The sequence below is a fragment of the Xiphias gladius genome, chromosome 16 (assembly GCF_016859285.1).
Source record: "Xiphias gladius isolate SHS-SW01 ecotype Sanya breed wild chromosome 16, ASM1685928v1, whole genome shotgun sequence".
NCBI classification, from domain to species: Eukaryota; Metazoa; Chordata; class Actinopteri; order Istiophoriformes; family Xiphiidae; genus Xiphias; species Xiphias gladius.
The window spans coordinates 2,845,880-2,873,283 of NC_053415.1; the positions used below are offsets into that span (position 1 = coordinate 2,845,880).

The 27,404-nt window shown below is 37.1% G+C and overlaps 1 protein-coding gene across 1 annotated transcript; it reads left to right on the forward strand.

Annotated features, from left to right (window-relative positions):
• The first annotated feature begins 302 nt into the window (after positions 1 to 302).
• On the forward strand, positions 303 to 10,973 carry gtpbp8 (GTP binding protein 8 (putative)). The gene is made up of 8 exons (XM_040147543.1): positions 303 to 411; positions 910 to 1,104; positions 1,234 to 1,387; positions 3,292 to 3,390; positions 4,217 to 4,347; positions 6,066 to 6,165; positions 9,623 to 9,741; positions 10,667 to 10,973. Exons 2-8 carry the CDS (start codon positions 935 to 937, stop codon positions 10,755 to 10,757), a joined length of 864 nt encoding a protein of 287 aa, XP_040003477.1. The 5' UTR covers positions 303 to 411; positions 910 to 934; the 3' UTR covers positions 10,758 to 10,973.
• The last annotated feature ends 16,431 nt before the right edge of the window (positions 10,974 to 27,404 follow it).

Genomic DNA, 27,404 nt, shown 5'->3' on the forward strand with positions numbered 1-27,404 from the left:
ATCCTCATTTTAAAAAATCCGTGAATGAAAATAGGTCTTTAGGTGTCAACTCGTGTCTCTTTCTATTATTTGAATCTATAAAAGCATCATTAGCTGCAGTTGCTGTGCAAACTCACTTGTCTTCCACAGAATAGACACTTAAACTACATTACAGTAATATTCTATGTAAAACATTACTGCTACTTCTCATAATGATAATAACCATAACAATATAATCCTAACAATCGATAGCTAGATTGATTTTTTTTTCCTTTTGAAACGGAACCCACACACAAATGATGTTGTTTTCAGTCGGACTCATGTAAGCGCTGCACTCAACATGGAAGAGAGTGAAAACACGGTATAAGGCTTAGTTGTAGCCAAACCAAGCGGAATAATTAATTGTTAAGTAATGAAAATATCGGAATTTAGGTAAGTCATGACATAAACCAGCATTTAGAAACGTGTGTCGTTAATTTTAACCGTATTGTACGTGTAATGCTAATGTCTACTTGATGCTGTTTGGAGACAAATCGGGTCTGCAATAACATCGGCCTGCCTAATCTTTTTTTTTTTTTTTTTTTTTTTTGTAAATGTATGGTGTTTATGAAACAACTAAAATGTGGCGTGGTATTGTTAAAACAGCTAATTTAACATTAACTAGCTCGTCAGTGTGTGCGCTTCTCCAGAAACGTCTGGTCAGAAGGCACACTGGAAATTCATTTACACTTGTGTATAATCATTTAGCCTTTGGTATGATCTGGTTTGTGGAACAACCATGGAGTCATCAAATTCAGGTAATAATAAATGTATAGCTGAGCAGGGTTGCCTGTAGAGCCTCAACTCAAATGAAAGCTGCTGAACAGTTTAGACGTGGCTGCACTTATTTGAAACTAATGGTGACACTTTTCCCCCCTTTCTCCACTGCAGAAAGGTCTAAAATCTGCAGGGAAAGATGTTTTGTCTCCGGCTGCGACTTTGGCTTCAGCCTGGGACTCAGATTGGTGCTGTTTTCTGCCAGAGTGCCCACAAACTGGCCTCCATTCAGAAAGCCACAAGGCTTCCCCCAAAGAAAGTCCAAAGCTTACTTTACCCCTTTAGTGAGCTGGACGCATACCTGGACAGGTACTGTAGTTTGTGTCCAGATATGTTATATAAGGCTGTTATTACATTCCTACCTATAGAGTACAGGATCTTTGTAATGTCATAAATACCCTCAGCTGAACTTTTCATTACATGGAACTACATTTTCAGGTCTGTGGACAGGACACAGTTCCAGCTCTTTCATCCCAGTGTGGACGACATGGTTAAGGCAGAAAAGCTCTTCTACTCCTCACTGTCTCATAAGATTGATTACTACATCTCTGCAGAGAGGATGGACCATGTACCTGCACTGCAACAACCAGAGGTTAGTGGGCAGCCTTAGTCAGACTGTTACCAACTTTGTCGTGTTCAGTGCTTCTAAAATGTGTGTGTATGTGAGTGTGTGTGTATTTCTTTTTTTTTTTTCTTTTTTTTGTCCTACTTTACCAATGAATTAATGTAGTTACGTGTGTACTCCGTAAAAAAATCCTCAGAACAATGAAAGTGAGGGTTTAAATGGGCTGTTGCAAAATATTGTCCACTGCTGGGAGAAAAACATTTGTTGAGAAAATTGTGGCACCACCATCTTAAGTTGCCTGCACCTTTTTTCAGTGTCCCATTATATACTCGAAACACTTTGTTTCCCCAAAGTATGACGGTCATCTGTGGTGTTGGAATGTCTTTTTTTTTTTGTTGCTCTTTTTAAGTAATAAGTATACTTCTTACTGTACATTAGCAGTAAGGAGAAAAAAAAAACAATTGAATTAATGATAAATTACACAAAGACAAACAAATAAATATTGGAGTGATATTAACAATTTATTCTGTTGAAGCACAGGTGCAATTACTCGCCCCTTCCCAGGTGTAAATTACAGCCCCAATATATCTGATTTACCAGTGAAGGTCCCTTCCAAAGAGACACTTATGGATCTCTGAGTATTTACACATTTCTTTTGTGAAATTTTATAAGGTCTGGATATTTTCTGGACTTAAACTAAAATGAATTTACAGCTCTTTTGAATAACCTGATGGATAGGAACCCTTTGCCACACCTTTCTATATGGAAGCCTGTACATTTGCAGACTAAAAACAGCTGTTATGAAGAAAGTGCCACGAAATCTTGTGTCTCACACATTTTCCATTCATCTGATATCATTTACTGTAAATAAATGTAAGAAAAAAAGATACAAATTCCATTTACATGAGATAATAGATTTTAAGACTCCACTTTAAATTTGAGGAAGAATTTTTTTTTTTTTTTTTTTCTTGCTCGCGTCTGGGCATTTTTCTACTTTGGATCAAATTTGTTCCTGCAAGTCAAACTGTGTAGAAACTTGGTGGAACGAGTGGAATTGAGAATTTCCGCTGATGTAGAATATATGAATGGAGTTCATTTTTCTTAGCCACTTCCTGTTCTCTTTTTGTTCAGCTTTGAGCAGAAATCCCTCTGGATGTTGTATTACTGTCAGTTTGGTGACAACAGGATGGTCTTGTTAGGGTTAGAATTGGTATTATTATTATTATTGGCCAGTGTGACCTAAAGTTTAAAGGGTAAACAAAAGAAAAACTGTAAAAGAAAGAGTAGGTGAGTGTATGAGTCAGTGTTTTACATTTAGAGGTTTTTCACATTGCCCTTCTTTGTCCCTAAATATGGACAGAAAGCCGATGAAAAATGTAGTGTAATGTCTATTTAGCCTCCTGGAGCCACATACATAATTAAGCATGAGTTGAAACTTGATAATAAATGAGCAGATTTATAACCTTATAGACTGTAGTGTTCACCGGAGGGTTCAGAGTGGAACATTGTGTTGATAGGACAACAGGGTCTCTTTGGCATGCCAAGCTAGTTACCATTCTGCCCCCTCTGCTCTGTCAGAGGAAGATGTATTCGTAGCTTACTGGCAACGCCAACCTCCATCCATCTGCCTTGTGTCAGAGAGATGGATGAGCCCGGACTTGGCGGACGTTGGTACTGCAGTGGCAAAAACCGTAGCAGCCAATCACAGCAGCCCGTAACAGTCAGAGCTGGTGTGCTGCTTAAAATGTTGACTGAAGAATTCATTGAATTTGTAAAACCTAAAAAGACCTTTGAGGAAAATATTCCAGCAAGAAATCTTACAGTATAGGTCACTGAATTAGTGTCAAGAGGTTCAATCATTAATACAGTAACATAGTAAATTGAAATTCAGCACAATATCACAGAATACAGGAACTTGTGTGTTTTCCCAGGTATGTTTCATTGGCAGAAGCAACGTGGGCAAGTCCTCTCTCATCAAAGCTCTGTTCTCCCTGACTCCTGAGGTAGAAGTCAGAGTCTCCAAAACTCCAGTGAGTAGCCTTCACCAACATATTTGGTGAAACATATACATATATACTGTATCAAGAAAAGACTCGCAGGCGAGATAGCCACGGGCAAACCTTTGCTAAATTTAAATCAAAATGAAGTTACCTGATTTTTCTCTAGCTGTAATCTGTAACTGAAAATCCATTTCATTTTGATGAACCAGGATCTTGGTATTCCAGTTAGTTCTATTTCACAGAACTAAATAAAGGAGCTGCTGACTCTAATCATGTAACAGTTTCTGCCATCTCAGCTTTTGACTCTAATGGAATTCACATGTTGAGCTACCTTTTAAAACTTACCGAATTGTAGAAAACTGTAAGTGATTTCAGTGGACTGTTAACATTACATCATGAAAGTTCCATGGCAGCTATGAAAATCCCTAGTTAACCTAAACAGGCATAGAATGAAGTCATTAATGTCTTTCTTTTATGCCGTTTGCCAGCCAGGCTGAAAATATTTGATTATATTTCTCAGTTTCACTGCTTCTATAGTTACTGCACTCTGCATTGTAAATGCAGTGTCTTTTGTTATCTAATGTAGAGCTGGAGCTAACCCTGTTTTCTATAACATTCACATCATTGCATTACACTGAATTTAGGTAAAGGGCTTCACACCCACCATCGGTGTGGCAGTGATCAGCTAATTAATCAATATGTAAACAAAATGACCCATGTGTGGCTTAAAAAAAAAATCTTCAAGCCAGTGCACATTATTTGTCCTTTCATCATTTAACTCATTATCTCCTTGACATCTCCTTAGAGTTGGTGTGTTTTTCTCTCTGTGTTTTTCTCTCTTCTCTTTCCTTCTTAGGGTCACACAAAGAAGATGAACTTCTTCAGAGTGGGCAAAGCTTTCACCATCGTGGACATGCCAGGCTATGGACACAAAGCACCCAAAGACTTTGTGGATATGGTAGAGCCATACCTTTACACAAGGAAAAAGTGAGATATTCACTTTTGCTGTGTTTAGCTGCCTGGAGGAAGCAACATTTCAAAGTAGTGTGTATCTACACTAAAGTCACATTGCATGGTCTCATCACAAATAGAGAGAATGAATAGACCTCATACACATATGATTGTTGTCTGGAGGACCAAAGTAACACTCTCTGTGAACATCCATCTTCTAATTAATACGAAAAGTTTAAGTAGCTTTCATATCATATGAGTCAGACTTAACCTACGCTGCAGAATTTAGGAAGAAATTTATCTGGAAGACCTTGACAGAACTCCCTTCACAATTATAGGCCTCTGGGAGCTGGAAAATCATTCATGATGCCAAAAAAATGTTCTTGGATAAATCAACTTGTTAACCTACTATTGACTACAGTTTTCACAGTCTTTTTTAAAGTTATTGGATTTAACTATTTACCTAGACAAAGGTGTAGAATTACCAGTCATCATCTGTAAATAGACATGGGCTGGGTGGTGTCAAACAGCAGGCGGGTCCCCACATCTCCGAAAACGTTGGAGCAAATTTTGACTTCCTAGCCTGAAAAACCACCAAAACTTAACAAGGGGGAAGTTAGATTAGGTACATAAAGCCTAAATTGTTTTGTAATTTTGCTGGTTATCCAGACCAAGCCCATCATTCCCCCTAGTGCCCTGGAGCACTTCCAGTGTAGCAACTCTTTCTGCATGTGTTTTCTGTCTTTGTATTTGTTTTCGTGTATAGAGCATTTTTGCATTAGGAGAATGTTTCCCTTAATGTTTGTGCTTTGACTCTTGTATGTGCTTTGTCCTTGGGACAACTGTACAGAACCACATCTGTTTCTGTCACTTTGCAGATTTTTATCACCAAGAGCCAACTACATACAAGGAGCAAATGCGCAGCAATAATGGAATGATGCTTTAAATGTAAATAAACCCCAGTAAGACGGGAGGTTTAAATTGGCATAAAAAATGTATGTTTATTTTGTCCAAAGCAGGAACTTCAGTAAATCAGTCTGCATTTGTCTATAAAGTATGAGTGATTATTACAGTATCTGTTGTCCAAAGCTGCTTCATACAGTATGTGAAAAGCTTCTCCTTGAGTTCATTAAATCCCTGATAAAAAGTGCCGTTCCAGAGCACAGTGCCATGACGCAAGGCTGTCCACCATTTTACCTTTATTAAATCACCTTTAAATGACACCTGGCCGCTGCAGAATAACCCTATACAATACTACTCACATCAGACTGGTCAGTTATGACTCTGTATTCTGTTGTTGAAGTGGGAGAGTGGGGGGGGTGACAGCGGCTCATCAATCCTGTGTGTCAGTGCCTCCCTTCCAACGTTCTTTTTAGCAAAAGTATTACTTCATGTATTATTCTTCAAATGCATTATGATGCAAATGCTGTTGTGTCACATTTAAGTGTATACAGCTATAGTAGAAAACAGAAGTCATTGCACTTGCACGTTAAAATAGAGCCATTAGAATTTATTTTTGTTATACAACGACCCTAGCCATGTTGAATTAAACACTTTAAGAGTCTTAGGGGAAAGAAAATGAATTATCTTTTATCCAAGGTGACACCTACCTACACCTGAGGATTTGTGTAGGTAAATGTTTTTGCTCTTATTTTTATGACTGTGGAAGACGTGGAAAACTTGCATCAGTTACACCTATTACCCTGGTTTTTGTTACATGTAGACTTGACTGATGTATCTCTGTTATCTTTCAGTCTTGTAAGGACATTCCTGTTGGTTGATGGCAGTGTCGGTCTTCAGAAGGCCGACCTGATTGCCCTGGAAATGTGTGAGGAGATCAGACGTCCATATGTGGTAGGATACTCACACATTTTCTTCATAATAGTTACATCATGCCTATTTTGTATGGAGAGACTTATAAAGGACCATTGCTTGAAAGCAGAAAAAAGTGGCAAGAAGAGTAAGTAAACCCTTTGGAATTATGCATTCCAGAAAATACATTTATGTATAAATTTGTCTTAAATTATGGTCAGATCTTCTTACAATCATCAACAAAAACAATCAATTTTATGTAATAACATACAGATCATTGTATTAATCTTGTCCATATTGAATACATATTCAAACAATCGGAGTGTTGGATGGAAAAACTCTGTGAACCCTGCGGCTAATGACCTCAACTAAAGCTAACTAGAGCCAGGAGTTATCAAAGCTGGAGTCCAGTCAATGAAACCAGATCGGAGGTGTGGGCTGGAGCTACTTAGACTTATAAAAAAACACTTAAACATTTTGAATTAGCTGTTTACAAGAAGCATTTGCTGATGAACCATGATTCACAAAAAGGATCTCAGAAGACTCAGGATCAAGAGTTGCTGATTTGCATGAAGCTGAAAGGGTGAGAGGGTCATCTCAGAGAGTTTCTATATTCATCAGTCCACAGTCAGACAAACTGTCTATAAATGGAGAGGATTTAGTTCTGGGGCTACTCTCTATAGAAGTGGGAACCCAGCTAAGACTCCAAGGGCACGACACCAAACTGGTCAGTGAGGTAAATAAGAACCCCAGAGTATCAGCTAAAGACTTAAGGCAGGACACCACGGAAGAAGCTGCTGCTCTCCAAAAAAACGTCACTGAATGCTGAGCTTCATGTCAAAGACCACCTTGACACTCCAAAACACTAGTAGGAAAATGTTGAAACTAAGGTTGAATTGTTTGGGAAGAACATGGTGTAAAAAGGCCCTGCATACCCACAGGAAAACATCATCACAAAGGTGAAGTATGGTGGAAGGAGCATCATGACTGGGGGCTGCTTTGTTGCCTCTGGGCCTGGACAGCTCACTATCATCGAGGGGAAATTAATTCCTGAGGCATCTTACAGGATAATGTCAGGGAGGCTGTCTGCCAGCTGAAGCTCAATAGAAGCTGGGTGATGCAGCAGGACAATGAACCTAAACATCAAAATAAATCTACTACAGACAGATTTAAAACAAAGAATGTCCAACTTCTGGAGTGGCCCATTCAGAGCCCAGATCTTAATCCATCAGAGATGCTTTCACACCAGACATCCTAAGAATAGGGCTGAGCTGAAGCAGTTCTAGAAGGAAGAATGGTCCAAAATTTGTCCTGAACGCTGTGCAGGTCTGATCTGCAGCTTCTGGAAGAGCTATTGCTGCCAAAAGAGTTTTGAGCAGGTATTAAATCCTAGGGTTCGATCACTTCTTCCACCAGGACGGTGAATGTGTAATAGGTGTGTTCATACATACACAAATTATTACAATTTTTGTGTGTTATTGGCTTAAACACATTGTGTTTGTCTACATATATGATTTAGATAAAGATCAGATCACATTTTGTGTCCAATAAACACAGAAAACCAGGTCATTGCGAAGGGTTCACATACTTTGATTTCACATCCTTGCCACTGTATATGGGAAAAACGGAGGGAAACTATAATCCATATGCCAAATAAAGATTATATATGTATTTTTTTATCCATCCGCACTCACAGTCAGATTATTATGATACTTAAAATAATGGTCAGGCAGTTCTCTGGTAAATTGATCACCAACTTATAACATGTATTTTGGATGAGTCATCTTCTCATATGCCCAAATGATTTTTATGTTCTGATTGATAATTTCTGTAAACATTTCAGAGCTGCGATGGTTAGTACTTTAAATGTTTAGTCAATCAACAGCAAATTTATTGGCAGCATTTTTTACAATCAATTCATCAAGTTGACTCAGATTCTCTGGCTCCAACTTGTCAAATGTGAATGTTTTCTGGTTCATTTGTCTGAACAGTTTTAAGATAAAAATCTTTTGGTTTTGGACTGATGGTTGCATAAAAAAAGACATTTGAAGACATTGCCTTGTGATGAACATTTTCCATCATTTTCTGACATTTTATAGACCAAAACAGTGAATAGACAGATAAACCAATTATGAAACTAATCGCAGCGTTAAAATGTTATAAATTATGTATCAGTTTCATACAGACATGAGCTATGATTTACAAGCTGTTGGCAAATAGCAATTTGGTGTGTTTGTGTGTGTGTGTCATATTGCAACACGCAAATTAAAAGCTCCACAGCCCACATTGTTACAGTCAGTTACAGCACCGAGTACCTGCCCATGCGTGCCTGTAACCATAGGAAAAACAAAACTGCAATTCAAAAAGGTTAGCAGGCACAGATGAAAATAACTGGCCAGTATGAAGTTTGCTGAAAGTGAATCTTTGCTTGATAAACAGCAGATTACATACTGTACATGCTCGAAATGCAGGGTCCCCAGTATTAGGCAAAGGTGGTAAGCATTTAGACTAACCAGATTTTACCCTTCCTTTTTACATTTTACTCATTCTTCTTACAAATCCTCATTATTATGCTCACACTGAATTAATGTTGAACGCTCCCATTCAGCTATTTAAAAACTGCTGTCCCGTCTGAAATGCCACCGCTGTGGCATTATAATGAAGCACCCCCACTCTCTACGCATTCTGCCTTCAATTATTCATGCTTTCAGGTTATTAAACACTTTGACCATTATTAAGGCTGTGACAGTACAGCTTTCACAGTACCAGGAGTACAAAGATGAACTCTCACTGCTGAAATAAAAAGGAAGCATGACGCAATGACCTTAAATGGTCAGTTTCAAACCTGAAACAGACATTTAAAAAATGGTTGCTTTGCTTGGGATAAGATACAGAGCAAGATTCCCAGTATCTCAGTACATGACTGTAATGAATGATGGGTTTTGAACTTAAACAACCATTTAAATCTGTTTCTTCATTTTCAGCATTCAGCAATATCTTCTGATTTAAAAAAAAAAAAAAAGTGTTCCAACACTTGTGGGAAATTTCCAGGCCTTAATTTTGAAAATTGCAAACATGTAATATTCTAATAATATAATCACTCAGTGGTAGAAAAAAAACTCTAAGACCAATCATACAAAAAGCCGAAATCTTAATGTCCATAATGTAAAGAAATAGGCCTTAGCAGTACAGCGCTTTATGCAGTATCCTTAACTGGCCAGTAGATGTCAGAATAATTCTTGTTGTTGTGCTTTTTTGTTTGCTAACTCTACACAATCCACTACCAGAAAAGGCTCAGTGAATCAGTGCTGTGGATTAGTTGATTAATAAATTAGAACAAAGTGAGGATCACAGCACTATGTTGTAAATTGATATGATTTGCTAGCAAATCTGTTTTTCTCCTGTGTCTGCTGATAGCTCTGTGTTCTGTAATTTTTTCAAGGAATTGTAAGTTTTTGTGCAGGTAAAATTCTAATGTGCAAAACGTTTCACTGTGCAGATTGTGGTGACTAAGATCGACAAATGTGGGCATGGAACACTGCTGACAAACTTATTGAATCTTCAGGATGTGGTTAAAACAAAAACCACAAGCTGCTTTCCCCAGCCATTTCTGGTCAGGTAAGAGTCATGCTTTCTCATTGATTGCTTAAAGGAGAAGTCTGGTGATAGTTTGTGTGTTTCTCACTGTCATTATATTCCACTAAAGGCCCAAACCAACAAGGTTTACCAAACCTACTAAAGTATTGTGTGTTTATCCAAAGCCTGAGCTCCATAGTTTCACTGTTACTCCATTTATTTTGAATAAGCCCCAAGAAACACCACCCTGACACCATAAATACACACTACAGCACCAAATGTGGATTAACTTGGATTGTTGGCTTTCCTCCTTTCATGGGATTTGTTGACATTCCAAAAAATAAAGAATAACACCAGACTCATCCTTAAAAGGTTTTTTAGTGAAACTTTCCCATGTTTACCCATTAAGATGGTAAATTCAGTAAAATGTACATTGCAGGGAAAACACAGGAAGCGCCAGTTTACTAACCTTAATAATGGCTTAATTCCATTTATCCCAGCGGGTTACATGCTGGGTCACTCTCATGGCTTACTGTGAGACACTAAGGGAACAGAGCCATTGTGAATGTTATCAGTAACACCTGTGCTTTTCCTGCCATGAAAACTCAAAATATCTGTTGTGAACAAAGTCTCTTCATAAGTCACAGGATTGTTTATCTAAAATTAAGGAAATTCCCAAGAAATTAACAGGATTTTTTTTTTTTTTTTTTCACTTAAGTAAGAACAAATTCTAAGTGGTTTCCAATAGTCGGTCCTCCCATAGTTGTTAAAATGTTGTTGGGTGAAAGACCTGCAGCGGGTCTAGCAAAATTCACAGGATGCTATTTACGCTGTCCTTTAATTCCCTAATTTTCTGTCAAAATATGATTTTAGCGATGTGTTGAGAGCAAAATAAATGGACAAATACGTTTTGCAGTTTGATAGATTGCCTCAATCCCTTCTTTTCTCCTTTTTTTCCCTGCAACAGCTCCCTCAAGTTTTGGGGGATCTACCTCCTGAGATGCTTCATTTCCCATCTAACAGGGAGCATCAGGTTAACAAACACCTCTCAAAGCTGACAAGAGGTCAGTTTAGTCTCAGTAAGTGAGGTTTGGACACCTTCTTCTTGAATCTGTTCATAACAGCAGATAATAGGAGGACTCTCAAGATTTTACAGCACTCTCCATGTATTTTATTCCTCTGAGTAGACATGTTTGCCTAATAATGGGAGATGTGGGGTGCGGGGGGGGGTTGACTGTAAGACCACCATTACTTGTCTACATACAGCTACTGTAATAGCTGAAGATGCTTTTATTTTCATATAAAATGAAAAAAAATCCACTCGTGTTGGTTTGGCTGGTTGTCCTTTCACTTTATAGTTATGCATTACATTACTGCTTCCAGAATGCAGACGGATGTACACAAGTATACTACATGGCTTATAGTTTGTGGACACCTGAACATTTACCACTGTGTGATTTTTTTTGTACATGTCACTTCAAAACCATTGATCCACTCTTGTGGGAAGGCTTTCCACCAGATTTTGAAGCAGTACTGATGTCTGATAATAAAATAGGTTGACTGATGTTATAAAATGTTAGACTACAGCTGAGGCTAAGCTACAACGCCTGGCTCACAGTTGGTGTTCCAGTTCACCCCTCAGGTGTTGTATGGGGTTGAGGTCAGGCCCCTGTGCAGGCAAGTTAATTCTTCCATACCAAATTATCCTTGCATGATGTTGCATCATGATTTCTCTCAATGGAATTGAAGAGGCCTAGCCCCAACCATGAAAAACAGCCCCACACCAGAAGTCCCGAAAATATATGGACAGGGACAATGGCAGTATCTACATATTTGCAATTTAAAGGTACTGTATATAATATACTGCATACAGTATGTGCAGCTTCATTAATTTATCTTAAATATCACAGCTAATGTTGGAACTAAGCTACCCTTTGGTACTCAATGTATCGTTTTGCTTGGGAATAGCAGTCATCCTCTTACTGCAATAATGATGATGCTTTAGTCTAGTTTTAAGAGGCCAAAGAATAATGAATGAAAGATGGAACTGGAGTAATATATAATGTCTTACACCAAAATTCAGATTGGTGTCACCCTTTAACCTAACACCTGCTTTTTTTTTTTTTTTTTTTAACCTGAGAGCAGTCAGAGGCACAGTTCGCATCGTCTCTAGTGTCCTTTTGGAGGTTTAACACATCTATGTAGTCTTCCCTGATACTGGAGTTAAGTCCCCTCTTACTTTCCCATTACATTGTCTAAAATGTCATTTTCACAAAAACCCTCTGCAACTCTGGTGCCACAACCTGTTTAGGTGCCTTGTTCCTCACATTAACTTCAGTGCATTACTGAGCTTGGTGTTGAGCACACTGCCCACCATAATGCTTTCTTTGGTCATGTTCGCCATGGGTTGTACCGTACGTGCAAAAACACTGTGGTGCCACATCAAGAGACCCTAGAGCCTAAGGTAAGAAACCAGCGGGTGGTTCTGTATGCTTACTTGCTGCGAGGATGGTTTTTGTATGGATAATCAAAAAGTTGTTGCAAATTTTAAAGGTGAATTTCAGTGAAATGCTGTGAGTTTCCTCAGATTGGAAATATTCAAGCTTTTCGTGCTCTTGCTCGGTGGACAGACTGGCTGGTTAGCAGGCTGAGTGGACACCTTCTAGGGTGAAGTATGTACAACTGATGTTTACAATGGATGACTAATTAAGGACAGCTGGATAATCGATAAACCTGTCCAGCTAACTTGCTACCTCACTGAATGTTAGTGGACAAGAAAAGCAGATTTTTGTCATCATCAAGCTTTTCAGAAACTTGGGTGCGACTGAATTCTGTTACATACTGTACCACCCATAAGGGGTCAGTATACTTAAAACAAACCATGTCTAAAGGCAAAGGTCTTTATACCAGTTCCAATTGGCCCCAGTCAAAGGCAGGGTGAAAAGCCTGCAGTCATAAAGGGGAGCGACACATGATGAATTGTACAAATGGGGATAAGGACGCAAAGTATGGGGCTTTGGGTTTCTTCATGTTACATTTGGATGTACACGAGAAGAGGTACATAGAGGTAGTTTGTGAACAATAAAATCGAGAGCTTGAGAGAAAAGTTGAAATCCTGTCTATTGTACTTTCTCATCTGCGCAAACCTGGCCAATTGCCGCTTAAGATGGGTGTGCTCATCAGTTTCACAATATTACAAAAATTGGATGATGCAGCCGAGCATTTCCAATTTCAAACCATGTCTTGTTGTTTAAGACACTATCTTAAACAATCTGTACTTCTTTTGAAGTATACCGAGGTCCGTAAGGCCAGGGTATGTGCTAAACAGAAGTAGTTTGTACAATATGTCATCTGACATGTCTCAAGGCAAAAGGTATATGGGCCATTCTACAGAATTGTTTCAAAGTCAGAGCGTGAAACATTTTGAATTGTGTGTCCTTTTCTCCAGTCTTTCTGTCAGATTTGGAATATTTTTGTTGTGTTTACCGAAACATGTATATATGTATGTATGTGTATGTATATATATGTTGTTTTTTTTTCCACGGGTAAATCAATAACAGTTGATTTTTTTTTTTTTAAACAATTTTTTAAGTGAGAGTTATGAGATTCATTGTATTTTGAATCCAATCTTTCTTTGTAAGGGTCATAACTTTGATCTTACTTATTTAAATGTTAGGGATTCAATAATTTATAATACAAATTGAACCAAACAAAATCAACATAACTCAGTATATTTTATTTTTCACACAACATCCCAGGTTTTGGTTGTGACTGCACATCCGGGCATATAGCAAACACACATCTGAAAGTTAATATCTGAAAAGAACACTTAACAGTACTTGGATTAAAGATTACACCTCACTGAAGACCTAATGGATAGCTATGAGTCTTGAGGACAGTGCAAGCAAGAAGACGTATGCACATACATTGATTTTTCTACCTAAAAAAAAAAAAAAAACATCCTCAACCTTTGTCTGTATTCTCTGTCTCTCTGCTCCAGTTATTCCACTTTGTTTAGGCATGTTGGTGTTTATGTCTTTCTTCCTGTATACATTAACCATAGAAATTAACATTACTGACACATTTTAAGTGGGCAGTAATACTCATTAGAAAGCATTGGCAAAAACAGTGCTATTCTGAGTCTGACTACACCTGCGCAAAATCTTTTTCTTTAATAACAGTGACAGTCTGTAATTGCAAATTGTCTTTCCTGTGTTTTTTTATTCAAATGTGTGTACTAGCTGCACTACTGAAACATGCAGATTCAAAGGTGCAGTCTGTGAATGTAATCTAATAGACCAATTTGGATTGGACGTCATTGTTATATCACTGCCGTTGCGTGTGCATTGTGGTGGCAGAGAAACAGCGGAAACAAGTGGATGTAAACAGGCGAGATCCCTGGAACGAGGAAAACAAATATATCTTGTTGCGACAGTGGATGTCAGAATAGGAATGCAAAAAAGATGACCTTCATTTTCACAGAATACCGGCCTTGAAGACCCCCTTTGAAGCTAAGCACTGACGTTTATGGTTGCAAGCCATTGAATGGACAGACTGGACTAATGAAATCTCCACTGTTTAACACACACAAAGGTAAAATCAATGATGTAGTTAATAATGATAAATTTGTAAGAGCAGCAACCACAAAGCTGGCTTTGCCAGTATGCTATTTCATAATGGTAAACACCATTGACTAACATTAGCAGTGTTATTGTCTAAGCAGAAGTAGCATGTAAACAAACCAAGTTGCTCTCACATAGTTTAGCCAAAACATCACTCGGCAAGTGTTTAATGAATGAACGGGGCATACAGTTATATCTGTGATATGACATTTATTTTACACGATGACTGAGCACAAACTTGGCTAAGCCTAGTGAACACATAATATCATTGGTGTTAAAATGTAATGACTTAGGATGTCTTAGAGGGGAGGCGCCCATGGAACCAGAAAGTCCAGACTTTATTCCCTCATTGTTCACTTATTCAGCCTTTCTTCTGCTTCTGTGTTGATCCATATTTCTATGTTGTAAATTGACACCTGACACTGCTAACTGTCACTTTTTGCCACCAATTCAGGGTTGCCCACACAAGACGTCATCACTGTTAACACAAAAAACATCAATACATTTTTGTCAAATTCAATAAATTCTCCTCAAGGTCCTCCAGCTGATTGTTCTGTATGAGAGCTCAAAAAGACTCTGGTATTCATTCCCAGTCCTGGATCTGTAAATGAACAACAAAAATAGCGCGGACTGAACCATACACTATTCCAGCCAATCAACTCTTTGACTTAGGAGCACGGAAAGCAGGGGTGTAATTTGATTGGCTGTTGAGCTGAAATCAATGACCTTTCAATCGCGGACTGCACCCTTAAAGTGTTATATTTCAAATGGTATTCTAACAACGTCACATTCTAGAATTTGAACCAACATGGGGTTTATACTAAAATACTTTTGATTTGCATAACAGTACTAAAATTTTGTTTATTTTCTCCAAATAAATGAGCACATGGTTAGTCAGCACAGTTCTGAACAGTTGTACATACAAAAACTCAATTTTCTACAATAACACCCAAAAAAGTCTGCTTAATTGCAGAAAATAGGTGTTTGGTAGTGATGTTCCTTTAAGTTACACACTGATTTTTGGACTTGACCACATTTACTTCAAAATGATGAGACTAATCAATTTGCCCTGTAGCCATGAGACAGACAAGCAGGCATAATTCCTGATCAAAAATGTAAGGGTTTGGCTAAAATCAGTCTCAGCCCATGGACTGAAAATCAGACTTTTTAGGTAGTGACATGAAAATGCATGACAACATTTTTTACATAAAGGTTCATAGTTTAAAAAAATTAAATCAAATAAATGTGTTTTTGAACTTCACTTTCAAAAATAAATAAATAAAAAGATCATTTTAAAAACAACACAGGGAGAATTTGCAAAAATTATTTCAGCATAATTTTCGTACATTGAAATCTAGGGGTTAGGGTTCGGGTTCGTACCCTATTAAGCTTAATGCTGTCTCAATTATTTTGGGTTTCAATAGATAACAGAAGGATCATAGTAAACAACTAATATTTGCATACTTAAATGCCTTTTAAATTTGTTTTTTGGTTGCGGGACAGCGGTTTGCACCAGTTCGGTAAAATGGACCGTATAGTTGACTTATGTGAAAGTAAGCTGTTAAGGAAATTTTGATACACCACCCATTTTGAAATGATGCAGAACAAGTCTCCCCACTGTGGCTGAGTGGTAAGGTGTTAACCCCTCAATCTCAAAGTTGAGGTTTTCTAACCTCACTTGTGCCATCAAGCATGCAGTCTCCACCTTTCAATTGGAAGATTTATAGTTCTTAGCCTGGGACCTTATTTCATGACAGCAGCTCAGATTTATGATTATCCCATCAACATTAGCGACTCAGCGATCAAAAATGATATTCTGAATGCTGCTCCATTTCCTCAATTTCCAAAACAGAGCTATGCTCTCCGAACTCAAATGTCATGTCATCGGAATCTTTGCTCCACTGATCTTCTGCTCTAAAAATGTCAAAATTAGAAAAATTATTTTCCTCAATTTTATTAAAATCGTCTTTTCAACTGCTGGGCCAATTATCCCAAACCTTAGTCAGGATCATCTACAGACTTCACTTGATCTTATACGATGATCTTATCAATACGTTAATCTGTTTCAGTTGTACAAGCCAATCAATTTTTATCAAAAAACCTATAAATGTAGTCATGAAATACGTCCTCAACGAAATTGCATCAGGTCGTGTCTTGTGTCATCTCATAAAGGTCATAGACTGGGTCCTGCTTTTTCCGCTGTGGCTTACAGTCACAAAAATATCAATTCATAAATTCTTCATTAAGCATTGAAAGTTCATGAAGCTCATAAGCAAATCCCCGTTCAAATTCCAAGTTCAAATCTCCAATCTTCAGTCTTCAATGTGCATATCAATTTGCAAAAACCATACATAAAATATCTGAACAGTAAAATTAATTCAATGTATAATTAATGCTTTGTCTCAAAAATGCCTTGGACTTTTGTTTACTGACACATACACACTCAAACTGTCAGTTTCTCAATAGCTGAGGGGTAAGGCATTTATTTCTAAATCCAAAGGGTTGAGATTTTGCCAGGTGCAACTCTTAAGAGTCTTACGCTGAAAGACTATATTCCTCCCGTTACATAATATATTACACATTCTACTATTTCCAAATTTTTAACATAGTTGGCGAGGGTAGAATGGGGATTGACACAAGCCTCCCAGTCATATTCCACATTTCTATTGTTCATTTTGTTTGTCAACACCACCCAAGCAAATTAGCTGATGAAAGCAGCTGGTGAAATCTGAAAGCTATTCTCTGGAACGTACATTATGATGCCTGTTTCTTGTTTGACCACATGCCTGTATAGTTAAGCAATATGACGTGAGTGAGAGTGGGGGGTTAGTAAGAGATATCCACACGGCTATGATTCGGCTGTAGGTAATCACAGCTGTGGGGATATCCTTTACCAACCCCACCGACACGAGTGTCATATTGCTCTTAGTTCTACTGCCAAAAACAACTTGACCAAATCTTCTTCAGTGTCCTAATGTGCACTTTCAGATGTCTTTGGGCACAAACAATGAGACTATCTTGAATTGATTTCACTTTCCCATCACACACCTAAATAACAACCTGTTCATAACTGATCAATCGTGCAATGAACCTGATCTTCTTGCAACATTTGCTCTGCATCAATATCCAGAAAATTTTGCAACCCTCCATCACTAAGGTTAAAACTGTACTCAGTTCCACTCTTATCTTCAACTGAAACTTCTCCTAACCTTAACATTTTTCCAGAAGGTGTTGCACTCATCACACCAGCTCATCAGTGTAGCATAATTCACAGAAGTCAAGAGGTAAGTTTTTGGACAACTCGCCTTCGTCTTTATGTTTGCTGACACAAGGTCACCTGCTCTGGCTCCACAGCTGCACACATACCCTGGTCTGCTACAACTTTAAGAGTAGTCTGCACAGTAGTTGTAATTGTTGACTTTCTGATTAAAGATCCTTACAGACATCACTAAATTTGTACCTCAATCCAACTACAACATTGTGTCTTCCCCACAAAGTCAGTTTCATGGACGCACTGGCATCGGCGGTGACAGAGAGTGTTTTTGGCATTCTTTTGGGAGTGTATGTAACGCCATCTCCTTGGTCCCTGTGATCCAAAACTTTCACGACAACATAAACCAACATTGAAAAATCAAACACATTAGTCTCAAAACAACATGTTACTGTCACAATTGCAGTTTAATAAGCACAGATAAGAAGATTGAGATAAAGATGAACACAAAAGTACACTTTAACATTAAGGAGTAATTTTCATAAATCTTTGACCCCATGTATCACACATATTTGGTCAAATACAAGCTTAGTTACCTACAAGACAATGATCCTAATTATCCAAGTTAATCAAAACTCATCTTTCAAACATGGAAAGTCATGTAGCCAAACTAGAGCCCCAATTCAAATCCCACAGAAAATCATTAAACAAAACACTGGCTGAATTGAAGGCACTCCATATCACTGACTTATAAGTTTCTCCAAATGTACAATTACATTGCATTCTAATACACACTTTTCATAAGCTAGCAAGCACTTAACACATGTACTTGACATCACAAACTGAAATTATTCCTCTCTAAAATACTGACCTTTGTAGGTTCACTAATTCTGAATTTCCATTTTCAAAACATTTTGTTTACACCAACTGTAAACTTAATACTATGGGCTGAAAAACTCAAGTAGACTATACTATTAAACTTTTTTAAACACCTTAATAACTCATAATGTATATATGATCATATAGGGTCTTCCGTTGTATGGAAAATGTTAGCCCATCAACACGGCTGAAATCCAAACTGCGCAGGCAAAACACTGCTGTCCGCTCTTTAACAATGACATCATTTGCACCAGCATGCTGATGCGAAGGCTTCAAAATAACATATTCAAACTTCACTGGACTCCCATAAATCAAAAGAATAAAATAATTATAGAAATATTCCATTTCCCATCACTCTACTGCACCATCCAAAAAAATACTCTTGCATAGCGAGACTTCCCAAACCCTTGTTACCACAAATTAATCATGTCACTAGACACCTAAAACATACCATACATATTTTGCAATATAATCCCTGTTATTACCACTTCTAGTCCTGCATGAAAATCAAAAGCAACAACACAATTAATTAATAACTGACACTGTGATTAAGATTTCAGAATAAAATGAAAGTTAAACATCAAAGCAACCCTCCCGCCCCATATTTCAACTGTTTTACAACTTTATATTTACACTCGACTACACGTTTTACTTCAGAAAATACAGTGCTAGTTTGCTAATCAACATTTATATCCTTCTACACACTTTTTCCGAACAATAGCTACAAACCATATTTCAGACCTTTCATTCCTTGATACCAACCCCCTTTTATTATGCTCTTTTCATACAACCGTTGTTTCACACATTACATATTTACTAAACCAAATCAAACTATGTGCCCAATAATTCACCATCCTACACAATGTAATTATACAGTCACCATCACATTATTCTCTCCAGCTCTTACACGGATGATGTTGATAAACAGTATGTGTGAAACCATTTCTACTCTTATCTATAAAATTGACATTTAATCACATAACTTTGCACATTGCCATCATTGTGCTCCACTCAAAACACAGCAGGATTCACACCATTACTTACAGTACCTTCAATTGCCCACTTTATTCTAACGTGCTTTACACTACAATGCATTATGTGACTTTAAACACCTTGTTTACACAAGGTCATTGTTCACACCTTTACATTCTTCCCGTTAATCATTCCCCAAAATGAATACATTCTGCAAAACCACAAGTATTTCTGTCAAGGACCCATTTTCAAAAAGCATCTAGACACTAAAAGTGGCTCCAAACTTGCTGATTTAGGAGAACTCCCAAAAATACTGGGTGTGTAAATTTTTTTTACTAAGACTAATTCACAAAGCCCATTAGCACTAAAAGTAGCACCTAAGTCTGGGAGAACTAAGAAGTACTGAGAGGACTACCAACTCACTAAGACCGACTCCCAAACAAATGGAAAATTGTACTGTTTCACTTGAGAAGGAATAATTAAAGAACTTGTAAGGGATGCAATACATTACCAACCACCCAAAACAACCCACTCAATGCTGAAAATTAATTTTTAACATTTTATTGTACAAATGTGACATCATACAGATCCATTGTGACAACTGTGCAAAGATACTTGGCCTTTGGACAGCACATTCCATTATTATTCTATTTGTAGCTTATGTCAAATATTTGACTATTTATCATTCTTGGCATGTGCTATGGCATCTGCTATGGAGCAAAAGAAGGAGGCCATCATTAGACTGAAAAACAAAACAAACCTATCAGATAGATGCTAAAAACTTTAAATCGCCAATTTGTTACATTCTTAAAAAGAAGGAACGCATTGGTGGGCTCAGCAACACCAAAAGGCCTGAAAGAGCACGGAAGACAACTAAAGTGTCTGATCACAGAATTCTTTCCTTGGCCTATCATTGTCAAAGTCTTCAATCAAGAGATACCTTCATGAATGTAAATACAGAGGGTTTTACCACAAGGAGCAAACCACTGGTAACACTCAAGAACAGAAAGGCCAGAATAGACTTTGACAGAAAAACCTCTAAAAACACCTGCCCAGTTCTGGAATAAGATTCTTTAGAAAGAACCGAGATGAACTTGAATCAGAATGATGGGAAGAGAAGATTCAGCCAAATGCTGCAAAACTGATGGGACAGTGCTTCATATTACAGATGGATAATGACCCAAAATATACTGTGAAAGCAACCCAAGAGCTTCTCAAGGCAAAGAAATGGAATATTCTTCGATGGCCAGTCGCCTGACCTCAACCTAACTGAGTATGCTTTTCAATTCCTGAAGACAAAACTGAGGGCAGAAAAACCTACAAACAAGCAGAAACTTAAAATAGCTACAGTAAAGCCCTGAAAAGGAATCTCAAGGGAGGAAACTCAGGATTTGGTGATTTCCATGAGCTCCGACTTCAGTCACTGACTGCAAAGGATTTTCATCCTACTATAAAAAATAATCCTTATATTTACAATTATGTTCATTTTTACAATTACTTCTGAGCCTCTGAAAATGAGGGACTATGTATAGAAATGGCTGTAATTCCTAAACGGTTAATGCAATATTTTTGTTAAACCCCTTGAATTAAAGCTGAAAGTCTACACTTCAATCAATTCTTGATGGCTTTGTATCTGTTATGGTGGTGTGCAGATTCCAAATTACGAAAATCGTGTCATTCTCCAAATACTTATGAACCATACTGTTTAACTCATCAAGGTCACTGAACTCGAGCTTGTGCATGAGATTTGACGTCAGCCATTGCAACAGTATTTTTCTTAGCTTAGGACTTCTCGCTTTTCCTTGGTAAAAAATGGTCTCAGCAGCTTTCTGGATAGGATTTACGAGAAAACATTTAGTTAGAAACTTTTATTGCAATTTTGGATTACTCTTAGTGATAAGATAACATACTGTTTGAATATGAGCCCAGGCTTTTATTTCACATGTCCAAAAAAATCACAGAACTAATCCTTACCTATCCTGTTCAGCAGATTAAAAAAAATCAAGCTTGCTGGGATCGAAAACCACCACTTTGGAGTTTGTGGCAGTTTTTTTTTTTTGGACTTTGCCATCAATGAGGAGGTTACTTTGTTAATGTAACCCTGTAGCTCGAGTTGGCTTTTCTTTGAAGGTGAAGCCACTTTTTCCTAAAATAACAAACATAGGCTACTTGTTTCATTAACATATCAATTGACCACTCAAACATACCTATTTCAAACAAAAACAGTCTACCATTACACAATCTTCATTACACCATCTTCTAAAATTTACAAACCACCTCAAAGTGGTACACCTCGGTTGCCACACTTGCATTATGTTAATTTGCAGATACAATTTCCATGTTTGGATCGCTAAAACTCACTTGTTTGTAGAACTCCTTTCGGCCACGCTGAGAGTCTTTTCTTACCTTACAGGACATATTGCCTTTACTAGTTCTAAAAGGAGAGTTTTGATAGCCAAAGCTCAGTCATTAGTTACATACCTCTCAAGATAGCAAATCCCAGCATTCCATTATTCTACATTCTTTGGATTCAGTGTGTTACTTCAGCATCAAATCATTAACTAATGTGCAAGTAACTAAACTGATAAAGAGACGACATCATGGCATGTTTACCTCCAGCAGTTGAAGACAGTTAACTGCTTCACACACAAAGATCAAGATCCATCACACTTTCAGTTCTTAGCATATGTAGCTACTTTGTGCTAAAATAATAAATTGTTATAAGTCAAAGCAAAAGTTTACCATGTCAAAACACTTACCACATGGTTCACACACTTATCTGAATGAAGCAATGCAACTTGTACCTTTGCACTTCAAACCAAGGCATTGAACTCTTAAAGTGATAGGCCATACCAGTGTGTTACATGTTAAAAGGTCTTTTTGTACATCCAAACACCATGTGGAAGACTGAATTCCCAATTAGCTGAGTGGTAAACTGTTTCTCTCTCAGTCCTGTGGTTGGGTTCAAGTCCCCAGTTCAAATCCCAATGTAGACTCTACCTTCTGGATGGCGAGCAGCACTGGCTTTGCAACACATTGCCCTTCAGGGACAAATAAAGTATTGTATCATACACTGCTGCATCAGTTAAATTACTGTAGACATACTTTTTGGATTACATGCACATGTGATATAATCCAAGTAATAAATCCTACTGATTTGTTTAGCCAGACTTCAGTGGACTATGTAGCCTACAGAAACCATCAAAAGAGAACATGCCAATAACCATCTTGGACATCAAGCTAATGGCTGGACCAAAAATGTTAAGCAGATTATTTGTAACCTAACTTAAAACATACATCGTGACTTTACCAAACCAGACCATTATGTTTGGCTATAACCTTATTTTACTTTGATAACTCTTACATAAGAATAACTTTTCATACAAGGCCTCAACCAACATAAATAACCTAAAGCTAATGCACAAATTCTATAGAAAAAACTCTGACATACTGCAGTTTCATGATTCATTGCAGGCCTTGTGCATAGGTACATGGAAGGCAAGATAAGTTTATATATATATATATATATATATATATATATGTTTATGTGATATTTTCAAATATCGCCAATTAGCAAAGTTCTCTCTCCTTATCCCATTTGACTCCAATGACTGGAATGACCAGGGATTTCCAAATTGAATCACCAGTTTCCATTGCCAATTCTCCAATCTCTAATTTGCATCAATTTGCACAAAAAGTACAAGAAGTACAGAGGTTTAAAAGGAAAACTTTTTTTTCACCTTATTATTTAGCCTGCTTCAAAATTTCCTTGAGTATTGTTTTTGTGTCCAAACAAGCTGTGGAGCATGCTTTCCCAAATAACTCAATAGTTAGCAAGTTGTCTCTCAAGCCAAAGACCATTTCTATCCAAATCTCATTGGATGCTCAAAATGTCCCAATCCGCTTGGACCCCAATCATTGCTGCTTGTGGATATATTTGTGAATTGTGTCTCCAACTGTATTGTTTGCAGTATCTTGTTGAGCGAGTATTTAAAGACTCAAACATTACTGGCAGTATTTTCCCGCTAAATAAGGTTTCAAACCCACATTTATTTATTTGTTTATTTGTTTGTTTGTTTTTCAAAATCTTACTGAACTTACTGTTTTTCCCCATTCTAATTTTTGATGTGAACATTAACTGAAGTTCCTTGCCTGTGTCTGCATGATTTTATGTATTGTACTGCCACCACATGACTGGCGTATTGGATAAATGCAGGCGTACAGGTGTTCCTAATAAAGTGCTCAGTGAGTCTATATTGTAACCATGCCCATATAGCATATAGGGAAGCTTCTGTGAAAACTTCTCTATATGCTATTTTCTATTTTTGGTGGTATTCATACCCATTAAACCTTTCCATGTTTTATTGGTATATAACCTAAAGTAGATATCACTTTTATTGTCCTTTTATTATGAGTCGTCAAAATAATCCCTTTGTTCAGACAAATCACATACTAGTAATTTGCTGGCATGAAATTGGGATGACAGTTCAGTTAATGACAGTAACTGAATTTGGCTTGGGAGAGAGATCTTTAAAATTCAGCTTTACGTGTGGTAACAAGATTTTGAAAATTGGTAGTAAAAGTTGTAAATAGCTTTAAAACCAAAAGTCTGCTGAGAAGCAGACTGTTATATTCTGGGTTATAGTTGCTAAATTAAGTCTAGCATTACTTTTTTGAAAGAGTGGTAACAACACTTAGGAGAGTATGATGGGAAACATCTAGCTTTCAAAGAACAGCAGAGGTTGAAAACGCCTAGCAAATCTGCAGACATGCAGTCATAAAGTTTTTTATAGAAGTTAGTCAGCAAGGGGTCAAGGTCACATTCTGAAAATCACATTATATCCTTTTTCATTTTTTTCCACTTAGTCTTCTTTTTACGTACAAGAAAAAAACTGTGGGACTGTTTCCAAAAAGTGTTTTATCATTTCCTTGTTTTAGATTGGAGCAGGAACACTGTGAAATATCGACCTATCACATTAGATCATTATCTGTAATCAGATCACCTAAGATAATGGCCATGACATGACATGACACAACCGTTCGCCCACGCATTCACACATCAGGAGCAGAAAGATACTTAAAATTTACTGCAGCCTGAATGGAGGACAAGTCAGATGGAGACAAAAAGATAAAAGCTGTTGGGACAGATAAAGACTGATAAGACTTTCTCTGAAGAGCTACCATAAGTATTTCACTATCCCCATCCTCATACCACAGGAGTTATTTACACATACAGAAATAATGATAGTATGAGTCAACAGACTCAAATGTGAATCATTGCATTAAGCCTTTAGAGGTGTGGCTTATATATAATTTTAAACTTATAATTAATACAACTTTCGTTTGGTAGTATTTCAATAGTAGAATTACTAGAAACAAATATGGCAGTGTCTGTGAGTATTTGCTGCCTCTGCGGTGTGTGGAGCTACGAATTCCAAGGAAATCTGTATTGCTATTGTCCAGGATTTCTTCTATCATGAAAACCCCTTGAAAATTTTAAAATGTATTTTTGGGGAATGAAAAATATTGCCAAACATTAAGGAAAATTTTAAGATATCAAATGTTTAGAAAGGTTTTCTCAACAACTTGTTGCTGCATTAAGCACATTCAGCAAGTATTTAAGTGACAAAATAAGCTCAGACTCTTGTTTCCAGGTGCACTGTTGCTAGAACTTCAACTCCAGAAGGCTGTTTTTACAGTCATCTGCTGAAGGTAAGGATTTTATCTGTGCTCACCTTAAATCTCAGTTTAACGCATGTTCACACAACATTATTTTGTGTGATCAAAACTAGTTTGGAAGCCAATTGTGGTTAAATAAAATCTTTTTTTTGTGTGGGGAAAAAAAACATCTGGCACAAATTATTATTCCAAACATAGTATTTTTAATTCTTAAAATATATCTGGAGGGGATTTCTAAGTGTTTAATGCCAGACACCAAACCATACACCCCAAATTAATTATACACATCAGTGGTCCCCTCACTTTTTCTGCCTTGTCCCATTTTGGAGGCAAGAAAAAAAAAAAATTTCCACAGATGTTTGTCTTTGGCTACTTTTATGCAAATGAAAAATGTTAGTTAAACTTGCCTATAATTCTTGTGTTTTTGTGTGTCTGTCGCTAAAAACACTGCTCTATTCACAATGAACTTGATAGCAATATAGGCTTCTTAATATTTTAGATTTGAATGATGTGTTTACTCGATAAACGTCAACAGTCTTTCCTGTGTCATTTTGCTTCATGAATCAATCTTGCTAATCTGAAGATTTCTAGCCTTGCTAGTATCAGAATTCTCTTTTTATCTTTCCTATATGAATCTGATCCACATATCTTGGTTAGAAAAGCGTGTAAAAAGGTCTATAGATCTCTAACCTTTGGTTAGAAAAGTACCAAAGGTGCAAGCAGGAACAAGCAACATTAATGAGGGCTCCTTTACAGAGGTTATAAGTTTCACAGTGTTTGACAAGTCAAAATGTCTGCTGTGAAAAAGATCAATTCAACTTTAGTTGTCATGTTTTTTCCATTTGCAATGTTTATTTCTGATACTCCACTGTGATGTTTTTTTTTTCTTTTTGTCATGATCTTGTTTTTATTGCGCTACATACATCTTAGGTGTATGTTTTTCTGATCAGGGTTTCAGTGCCAACGCTGACAATTCTCAAAGTTGACCAGCATTGTCTTCATGGATAATAAAACGTAGCCCACCTTGGCCTAATTGGTGCCAAGTTAAGTCCAATTTAAATCTAATTGAACAGTACCACAAACAACAGGTTTAAAAATCCGCATTAACCCAAAAGTTACATGGCACATTCTCAACACAACATTTTATGAGCCATTAAGGTTTTGCTTATTATAGGGTATAGTGTTCAACTACATTAAAATGCACAGATTACTGTTTTTACTGTGCCCACTCAATTTTATTGCTCGTGTTTAAGTCTCAAAAAGTATCCACAAAAATGTATTCTCTTCATTGTTCAGACTGCAGATACACCATTATTTTATGCAGTATATGTAGCTACATAGTGGCTTGAGCAGATTTTGTTTTTGAATAAAATTCATTCTAAAGCTGATGTTGGCTGGTTGTCCTATAACTCTAAAGTTAAGCATTAGTCCTCCCACATGGAGGCAGACACATAAGTATTTCTTCAGAGAGTACAACTCTTCCAGAGCAGAACCCTGGGAAGGTAAGAACAACTCAATTTTGTAATTTTTTTGTTGGACAGTGGGAAATTAGGATAATTGTGTGGTTTATGACTGCACTCCTTGACTTTGGTCAAACTTTAATACATCAAAGCCACAGGGAATGAAGATAGATAATTATGATACACCTGAATATAGAAATTTTTTAATCACATTTAACTTTTTTATTGGTAAAATATTCACTCCCACTTGGATGGACCTTTAATTTTTATTTTTTTTAGTGATGGACCTTTAATTTTTAATTTTTAATTTTTAGTTTTACAACATTGAATTAGGGTGGATATCATTCAGATTTTTCATACTTAAAAATGAAAAAAGCTCATAGATCACAATGTAACTCACCAAAATAAATCTCCACAAACTGATCTAAACTAAACGCAAATAAAAACTATAAATAACTGATTACATAACTGTTCACCCCCATAAAGTCAATATTTAGCAGAAGCACCTTTAACAGAAATTACAGCTGTGGGGCTATGCAGATAGGCCTGGCCTATATTAGTTTTGTGCATTTCGATACTGCAGTTTTGTCCTATTTTCTTCACAAAACTGATCGAGATAACACCTAATTATACCATGGATTCTGGATTGAATTGAAGTGTGGACCTGCCCACTTGCCCATTCCAGGACATTAGTACTATTTTTCAGTAAGACATTTTTAAAATCAATTTTCACAAAAAAATACTTGGATTTAAAAAAAAAAAAAAAGAAAGAAACATAAGCAGGGAATGCTGAACCACCTGGGCAACACTGCATGTAATAGTATCTTCCTGTCTTCCATCACATCTACTGAACCCTGTAACTTAGTCAGTATCCTCTAACAC